Source organism: Cyprinus carpio, chromosome A5 (genome assembly GCF_018340385.1).
Source record: "Cyprinus carpio isolate SPL01 chromosome A5, ASM1834038v1, whole genome shotgun sequence".
In the NCBI taxonomy this organism is placed as follows: domain Eukaryota; kingdom Metazoa; phylum Chordata; class Actinopteri; order Cypriniformes; family Cyprinidae; genus Cyprinus; species Cyprinus carpio.
Genome location: NC_056576.1, coordinates 1,720,001 through 1,730,000, shown reverse-complemented (window position 1 = coordinate 1,730,000; position 10,000 = coordinate 1,720,001). Strand labels below are relative to the sequence as shown.

The window sequence follows — 10,000 nt, the reverse complement described above, 5'->3', positions numbered from 1 at the left end:
GTCGTGGTTTTCTCTGCTCTTTCATGTCTTTTTTTTCTGGTTGAGTTTTTCTGACTGGAGTGTCGGTCTCGTTCTGTCTCTGTGCTGCTCTGACATGAAACACTTGTGAATAAGGCTTATTTGCGAAATTAATCATTCGTTTGAACTTTGTATCGTATCTTATTCCCTCACGTGGTGAATTGTGACTGATAAAGTAAACACTCCCAGTTAGTTTGTTATCACAGCTTGTGTTGTACTACTAATGCTTTGATTGCTCATGTTAATTAATTGTCGTCAGGAGCCGTGAGTGTAAATCAGTTGCGGGGTGAAACGCTGCAGACGTGCATCGACTCTCATGATGGAAACACATGAAATGCTGCACAAATAAAAGTCGTAGGGCCTCAGGAGACGGCCGAGCCTTTGAGGACTGTTGGGTTTATATTTACTGTCCACCAGCTTCAGTCTCGCCTTTGTTCCTCTTGTTTCAGAGGAGTCCATCCGTCTTTTAAAGAAGAATTTAAAGCCGTCTTCCTGCCCGAGAGAGACGGATCGATCTATCAGAGTCTCTTTTAACTTGAAGGCATCAGAGAGTCCAGAGAAGCTCTGACACTGGAGATCCTTCATGCATTTTTATTTAGACAATTTAGTTGAATTAACCCGAAACATTTACGGCTTGTCAAATTTGTGCTCTGTCTTTGGCGAAGGTGTTTTCTCTTGCTTTTATCAAGCGTTCCTTTTCCCAGGATGCGGTGAAATATTGATCAGGCATCTCAAAGCAGCAGTGAAGGAAACCTGGTGGAATAAACACACAGAAACAGGCCGTTCGCTCAGACCTGACGCCGCTGCGACAGCCACTGCCAGTTAAATGGGGTTTTTAAAGCGTGTGTCGATGATGTGAGGGATTGTGTGGCAGACGGACCTGAATCGCTTTAAACCGTCCATCCATTTCACACACCATAACACACACCGTCCTCGACTGAGAGAGACACAGTTTGTCAGAATATAAAGACAAAGAGGAGCAGAGAGAGAGAGGAGTGTTGACCTATGGAGAATCTCATGAAGACAACTCACATCTCACCCCAAAACAAAAGAAAATGTATTGTGCATGAAGAAAATGAGGCTGATTTTAGAGCCAATGTGATTTTTTTTTCACATTATGACATTTTCATGACAATTAAACCCAAGTAATTCCTGTTTAAGGAGCTTAATTTCTTTTTCTTGTTTGTTTCTCATTAAATTCTCATTGTTGTAGTACAACGTTTTATTTATTTAAATCAGAATAAATGAAGGACAAATCAGCAAATACTACCAATGTTTATAAATGCTTGCATCATCCAAAATAATGCATCATTATTTTTATGACAATTAACCCTCAAATTCTCATTAGTGTAATGCAAAGGAAAATAATCCACCTTCTTTTTTTTCATCAAAAAAAAAAAAAAAAAAAAAAAAAAACTTATGGTTTTGGGGTTGAAATGTGATCCTTCACGTGTTTTTAAAGAAAAAAAGGCATGTTTTTGGGCCAGTATGATCTCTTTTTATTTTTTCACATTATAACGTTATTTCCATGACAATTAAACACAAATAATTTCCATTTCTATATGTATTTGGATGTTTAAGGAGCTTCTCGTTTATGTTTCTCATTTGATTGTTATTGTTGTAGTACTTTGTAAAAAAAAAAAAAAGCGTAAATTACATGCAAATCAGAAAATGCTACCGTTATGTATAAATACATTATGATTTGAATAATGCATGATTATTTTAATGACAGTCAACCCTCAAGTTCTCATTGCTGTAATGCAAAGGAAAATACTGCACTGGCTCTAAAAATAGGCTTCATTTTTATCGTGCAAAATGCAAAGAAAGGTCTTATCTCTTCTGGTTTGGGGTTGAAATGTGACCCATCCGTGTTTTGATGGTTTTTCTGAAATTCCTCAGTGAATCGGCTGATCTGTGTTTCAATCTAAAGCTCAGCACTCCTCGTGACCTCATTCCAGCTGAACGAGGGTCTGTATGGAGCAGAAGAAGGTTATGAATTGCTATTGAAGATGTGTTCTCTAAAGCATCTTCTCAGGGCTGGTTTTTCCCGTCTCTGTGAGAGTTTAAATATAAATAGGCTCTTAGCCGACTAATCTGACGGCGGATGGAAGATAATGAGCGCTAATCATCTCTGGACGAGTGACAAGAAGAGAAATGACAGCGATAATATCACTTACCACTAGGGATGCGCCGATCCGATATTCATATCCATTTTTTGTCGGATCGGGTATCGGTCAGAGAGGGCCGATCCATATCGGAGATCGTGCTAATTATTCTGTGTTACTTCTGAAGCCATACGATAGCTTAAAGGGTTAAATTTTCAGTTTCATACACAGAAATATATAAATTCTACATTTATTTAAATAAATAAAAAAAAAAACCTTCCCTGGTATTGGATCGGTATCGGTATCGGTATCGGTATCGGCCAATACTGAACCCTAGGTATTGGAATCGGTATCGGAGGTGAAAAAGGCAGATTGGAGCATCCCTGCTTACCAAACCAATGCACCTCTAAAAGAGGGAAAACAGCCTCGTGTCCAGATCCTGCTACAGTGGTTCATCAGGCCAGTTTTAATGCACTAGACCAGCCAAACCCCCTTTAAACTGCTCAGGATACTAGTATTGTATGTTTGTCAAACTGCATGGATGTTTCTTTCACTCTCTAATGGTCTTAAATTGAACGTTGAGTTGAAGAGTGATGAGCACGAGCCAGTGAACTGCAGTAGCAGCACGTACACCACCCATAAATTGCTTTAGAGTTGACTGAAAATCCATATCAGAAAAACATTGAGCAGTTAGCATGGAGCGAATGCTAACAAGCCCCTCCGGCGGACTGGTGTCTTTCTCATAATGTACTCAGAATGGGGTTATGTGATATCATAACCTGCTCAGTTTTGCATTTCTTTAGTGTAGTGAGACTGCTTTTTATGCTCCGTTGTTCTCTTTTTTGCGTCTATATATATATATTTGCAGTTATAACTCTGTGTGTGTGTATATATATATATATATATATATATATATATATATATAAATTTGATTTATGTTTTGTATTTTCTGCTTTCATGTTAATTTTAGTTCAAGTTTTAGTAATTTTGTTTAGTAATTATAGTTTTGTTGTTTTGTCATTTTTATTATTTTTATTTTTTATTTCAGTTTTAGTTATTTTAGCACATTGTTAAACTAAATGAATGTGAGAAATGTTGCGTTCCAAACTAGCTTTTTTATGTTAGTTTTATTTCAGTCATTTATTTGATTTCAAGTAATGAAAATGTTTTTTATGGTTTTAGTTTTATTAAACTATAATATAATAACCCTAATGCAAACAGCATAAATTTTTCATGAATTAAGTATTTTAATTTTAATTAAGTTTTTGTTAATAAGCTTTAGATTTTTTGGCAAGGCTTCAACATATTTACTGTTAAAAAAATTGACAATAATGCATTAAAATTAATGTTTTTTGGTTTTCTAGTCATTGACTTGTCTAAGACTGGAATAATAATAATAATAAAAAAAATTAAAAACTGCTTAGAATTTAGTATATGGAAAATAATTGTGTGTGTCTTTTCATAAATATTTTGTAAACAAACTGGCATTTAAAGGCTTAAAATCCAGAAAATTAAGGAATTTTTGGTCGTTTTTTATTTTTTTGTCCACTAAGAACCTCAGTGTAACTTTCTTAAACTGATGCACAATGGGTAATGTAGTTTTGCATATTCACAGAAATTAGCTTACTTCTGCACTGCAAAACAAGGTTGAGAAAACCATTCAGCTGAACAACAGGAAACCATGTTATCTTGTCTTCATAGCTCGATTGAAAACTGAGTTCTGGTGGTTGAATGAATTCTACATTAACAATCAACAATAATTCTGCTCTCTAATCACTGCCATTGATAAAGCAGAAATGGTTTGGGGTTTTTGTCCCTCGAATGATGCTTTTGCATGAATGCACAGCTTTGACAAGGATGTGTTCCTGGAGCAGGTGCTGCCAATTTCTGCAGATAAATTGCGCTGCTTATGCTGAGCGCGGGTCTCTCATTAAGGTGGAGGAATGTGAGAGATTCTGGAAGCTTGTTATTGGCATCCATCATCGCAGTCCGTCGGTTCCCGCGTCTTCAGAGAGAAAGCTCACGGATGAGCAGGGATGCTATCAGCCCATCCATCTGTCCCGTCTCTCTCTCTCTCTCTCTGTCAGTCAGTCTGTGTCTCTCGCTCGTCTGGAGGTCTGCCAGTGCAGCTCTGGATGGAGATCTGGATTTGGCCCCTTTAACTACATTCATTTTTCCACATGATTTTGATGCATTCAGGGTCAGCAGAAAATAATGAAAACAATTTGTAACTACCTTGTTTTCTGGATAGGTGCACCAAGTCAAAATTGCATTGTTGAAAGAAAAAAAACACAGATAAGTCACAGAAATGAACATTTGCAGAAAATGCATTCACCCTCAGTTCATCTGAGATCAGGATGAGTTTGTTTCTTCATCAGATTTGTAGAAATGTAGCACTGCATCAGTGTCTCAGCAATGGATGCTCTGCAGTGAATGGGTGCCGTCAGAATGAGAGTCCAAACAGCTGATAAAAACATCACAATAATCCACAAGTAATCCACAGCACTCCAGTCCATCAGTTAACATCTGGAGAAGACAAAAGATGAAACACATCCAGCATTAAGATGTTTTTAACTCATGATCCATAATAACACTTCCTCCAGTGAAAAAGTGTTCTGGTGTGAATCAGGAGAGAAATCTGCACAGATCAAGCAGCGTTTAAACAGCTCTAAACAAATATGTGTCTGGATTTTGATGTGAGAGACAACAGCAGATGCACTTTTTCTTTTTTTGTGATGTTTTTATCAGCTGTTTGGACTCTCATTCTGACGGCACCCATTCACTGCAGAGCATCCATTGCGGAGACACTGATTTAAGGTTTCATTGGTGATTTTCAGCGGGTTTTTTTTTGTTTGTTTTGTTTTGTTTTTGTTTTCATTTTTGAGTGAACTACTCTTCAAGTCACATTTTATTACATGTTGAACACAAAAGAAGATATTCTCAAAAGTGTGTGTGCAACCAAACAGTGGACGATAGCCGTTGATCTACATGGTAGTTTTTTAAATTCTATAGAGGTCAATGGGGACCATCAGCTGTTTGGTTCCCAACATTCTTCAGAATATCATCTTTTGAAGAAAGAAACTCCTACGGCTTTGGAACATGAGGATGAGTAAATGATGACAGAATGTTCTGGGTGAAGTGTCTCTTTAATGTTTGTACTGAGAGTGTTGATGTTTTCTGCTCACAGGTGGGAGTTTACCCAAGCCGCAGGTGAAGACGGCCTCTCTGGGTCAGGCCGGGAAGGCCCGCTCTCCGTTACTGCCCGTGTCAGTGCCGACCGCTCCGGAGACGGCTGAAGATGGACAGAGGCAAGCGGACGACCCGTCCAGCGTGAGTCACCGCACCTGCAGAGATCCCCTCAAACACACGCTTCAGTCTCTCAGCGGGGAGGCTGAGAATCATTTCCACAAACCTCAAGCAACAGATTGATTCGTTTTCCTTTTCAGAACAGAATGATTGATGCATCTGTGATTCAAAGACCAATCCTGCCTCTGCTTGAGCGGGTGTAGTTATTAATATTTTGTGAAGATTTGAGGCAGGCGTACTGTCTTCATTGTGAATCATTGAACTGGCAGATAAGAGCGCAGACAATGTTCAGCTATTGATGTCACAAGACAAGACAAGACAAGGTGGGAAAGTTTGTGTGGAGTTTGGTTTGACCTCAGCTGACTCGGCTTTTCTCGTTTATGAGCGAGAGACGGAAAGGTCAGGAGACTCCATCCCACACACATCTGTATAATTGGGATGGCCTTTTCTTGCTATTCTGAGAAGAGAAGAAGCAAATAAACAAACTGACACTGATCGGACACTTCGGTGCGGACCGAAGGAGGGAGTTTACCATTAATACCGTGGTACATTTGTCTGTGTGCTATTCATGCAAGAGACAAATTTTAATTTACACAATTTAAACGTTACAAGTGCATTTCGGGATTTTATTACAGTAGGGATTCACAAACTTTTTTTATCAGCCAAACCCCTTTGAGCTAAAATATTGAATCATTTAATTCATAATTCTACATTAATAATAATTTAAAGTTACAATTTCTACACATTTGCATGTTCATGGTATTGTTATTTCAGTGTCATTGATGTACTATTATAGTTTTTGTTAGTATTGCAAATTATATACATATATAGTTTTCACTTTAATTTTATTCATATTTTAATTATAACATATTTTTAATTTTTATTAATTTTTCTAAATTAGTTTTTATTTTTATATTTTGTTTTATTTTATTTTTAGGTAAAGTTTTAGAAATTTGTTTTTGTCATTTTAATTTTCATATATTTATTTCATTTTAATTTAATATGGCTATATAATTTTTATAAATTTTTATTTATTACTTTTAGTTTTAGTTGTAGTTATTTTAGAACTAAATGAAAATTAGAAATGCCTTTATGAACTAGCTGAGAATAAAAAATGATTTAAAGGTTTTTTATATATATATTATTTTATTTCAGTTAACATTCATTTCACTTCAACAAAAATGTTTTTTATAGTTCTAGTTTTAGTTAACTATAGTGACCCTGAAACCCTGATTTTGTTACTTGGAATAAAATATACTTTAACTAAAATAAAATAAAATAAACATTTCTCATTTTCATTTAACTTGGTGTACAAAAATAACTAATAAAAAAAAATAATAATAAAAAAGAAATAAAAATGATAAAAACACATAACAAAATTACTAAAACTTTATCAAAAATTAAAATAAAACAAATTGAAAATATGAATAAAAATTATAATAATACTTTAATGATATAAAAAAAAAAATCTCATGCAGCAGTAAATATAAGGACAGGATATGGATTATAAAGCACCACAATCCGAACCAGAGCAGTGATGAGAGTTCATGCTGTTCAGACTGTAGCTGTGCGTGAGTTTGTCTAAAATCAGATACTGATACTAATCAGATAGCGAACAGTCTTTTCCTGCCGTCGGAGCTCGGAGCTCAAAGTTCTGGATAACAACAGACAGCACTGGGATATATCCATGCAATAAATACACAGATCTGAAGGTCAGGCATTCTCAATATCGCAGTGACCTTTCCCAAACCGTGTTAAAAGTTTCTGATCTGCTCTTGTGCTCCACAGGTGTACGAGCAGGACGATCTGAGCGAGCAGATGGCAAGTCTGGAAGGTCTGATGAAGCAGCTCAGTGCCATCACGGGTTCAGCCTTTTAACACACACACACACATGCAGACGCAGAGGAGCGAATGCCTGGAACGAGGAAGTGCAGACTCTCTGGCGTTCACCTTCCTCTGCGATTCACCTGAAGCCCTCAAACGGGAGTAAAAAGGGAAAATGACTCCGAACCGAATCTCCAATCAGGGAGAGGAAGCGTCTCTTTTCTAACACTGTCTGAGATTTTATACCAGTTTCTGTACACGGCCGCGTGAATCCATCCCGCTGAACGCAGATCCATCTGGGATGAAGACTCGGGAGTTTCGTCTACTAATAGAAACCTTTCTCCGATGGGATCATTAGTGATTCATCTCAAACCTGGCTGATCGGAGTTGCCAAAATGCAAACCCTCTGACTTTTCATTGACATCTTGCCAATCTATTGCTGCCAAAATCCCTGAAACACACTTTGCTAGGGAACTGTATATTCATAGTGGAAGGAGGTCGGATGCCGGACATGCCATCGGCGTGGATGAGAAAACACTGATTTAGTTGCAGATTTTCATCTTATTTGTCATCGCCTATCTTTGTGAATCTCTTTACTACACAAACGTCATATTGGGTTTTTTTTTTTTTTTCATCTGTAAATCCCTGCGGTGTGCTCTTCCATTCACATCATATTAACAATACCCACTTCCAAAACCAAAAATGATCTTCTTCCTCCGTATTTCTGTCTTGTTTTCCAGTAAAAAAATCTAAATGTTTTTAAATCAAAGCATTTACTTGAGAAGCAAAGTCACATGAGGTAAAAAAAAAAAAAAAAAGTTTTAAGCATAAATTCACTTAAATTTATAACATTTTTCAGAAAACAAGACTTAATTTTGTTTCTCCAGTAAACCTACCATAAGCCAAAAAAAAAAAAAATTAAATCAAATACATTTTTCAATATAATACATTTCAAAATATATTTTGGTAAGGTTGAAACTAAATATAAACTAAATAATTTCAAACATATATTTCATTTAAAAATTTTTTGATTTTGGAATTTTGAAATATTTGTATTGGAAAGTAAGACAGAAACATTAAAGAAGAATATATTTTCTTGTTGCGACAGTGATCAGTCAGTCGACGGAGGGTGAAGAAGGATGACAAACACGGCAGATGAAAGAATTAATTTGTCAAATAATGCTAACGTGACACCATCAGCTTTTCCGTTCATCTCTTTAGTGTTTGCGTTTAAAACGGTTTATGTTTGAAATCACTTTTTATGTGCCTATATATATTTTCATTCACTTTTTGGTCACTTTATTTATTTGCTGTGGTGCGAGACAAAAGGAGGAGGATGAAATGTGTCCCTATATTTGATATTTTTCTGCTACCGTTCAGATCCTGTAGCGGCACGCTGTTTCGACAGATGCAGCGAGCGACTGATGGACTGATCAATGGACTCAGAACGGGGCGGCGTTGGGTTTCTACGATATATTTAATGTATGATTTAAATTGTTTCTTTCACAGTAATTTATGAAGATGATGTGATGAATTCTAGAGCTTTTATTTAGCCCATTAGGAGAATAAAAGAGGAGGAATTCTGGGACGGATTTTCACTGTGCTTTTGAACGAAGATATCATCATTACACACATTCAGCCGTCTGATGTTTTTTTGTGTGTCATGTTAAATGTGATCGACAACATTCCTGAGATCTCGAGATGTTTGGATTCTCCCGTAATGTTCCATCTGAAATCCAGCAGCATTTTTCTTTCAGAAGCGTAGAGTTTGTGTCTCTCATTCCCTCACGCAGTCGGTTCATCTTTCTCACAGTGAAGAATCACAATTCCTGCTTTAATGGAAAAGTTCACATGAAAATAAATGTTGTTCCAAACCAAGAAGAACTAAAGAAGAATCTTCTCACAGTTATTTTCTGTGTCTGTTCACAGTGACAGACACAATCGCGTCTTTCTTGCAATTCTGACTTTTGTCTCACAGTTCTCAGAATTGCAAGATATAAATTGTGAAAAAGAAGTAAGGAAAGAGAAGTCTGAATTGACAAAAGCAAAAGGTCAGAAGTGTGACAAAACAGAACTACAAGAAAAAAGTTTTCAAAAATTATATATTGCTATTCTGTCTTTTATTTTTTTGCAGTTGCAATATATAAAGTCAGAATATAAGAATGCAAGATATAAACTTGAAAACTGAGGGGAAAAAACAGAAGAAAACTCACAATCGGGGGAAAAAAAGGTCACAAGTGAGACATGAGAAGTCACAGTTAACATTTTGTGGCGGGAAAAATACATAAAGATGTCATAAAGATGTCAAGTATCTTGCAATTCTGAGAAAAATAAAAGTCAGAATTGCGAGATATAAACTATACATTTGGACATTTTTTTCTCAAAGTTTATACCTCGCAATTCTGACTTTTTTGAGAATTGCAAAAAAGTCTGAACTGTGAAATTAAAAGTCACGATTACCTTTTTATTTTTTATTACAGCTCAGTTCAGTTCCAGATGAACACAGCAGATGAGTGATATGAATTAGTTTGTTTTAGTGACAGCGTTTGTACCTTCAGTTGTGTAGAATTGAGCGGCGTGGTCATCGTTCGTGTTGGACAGGTCTGAACAGCATTCTTTTTCCAGTGAACTCTTCCTGTATTCTGCAGTGCCGGGGCTGATGGGATTGATCTCTGACAGGTTCGTTGATGTGTGTCAAACTCAGACTCAGAAGGCAGCGTTGAGGAACATGAGCAGACATGTTAGAC

At 36.5% G+C, this 10,000-nt stretch overlaps 1 protein-coding gene across 3 annotated transcripts in view; it reads left to right on the top strand.

Annotated features, from left to right (window-relative positions):
- LOC109053098 (netrin receptor DCC-like) overlaps positions 1–7,923 on the top strand; it is a 199,352-nt gene extending 191,429 nt beyond the window's left edge. For all 3 annotated transcript variants that reach the window (XM_042751244.1, XM_042751241.1, XM_042751233.1), the window contains exons 28-29: positions 5,311–5,453; positions 7,218–7,923. In XM_042751244.1, the coding sequence (XP_042607178.1) occupies positions 5,311–5,453; positions 7,218–7,307 (233 nt within the window). In that variant the 3' untranslated portion in view covers positions 7,308–7,923. The remainder of the gene's footprint in view (positions 1–5,310; positions 5,454–7,217) is intronic.
- Positions 7,924–10,000: the final 2,077 nt, after the last annotated feature.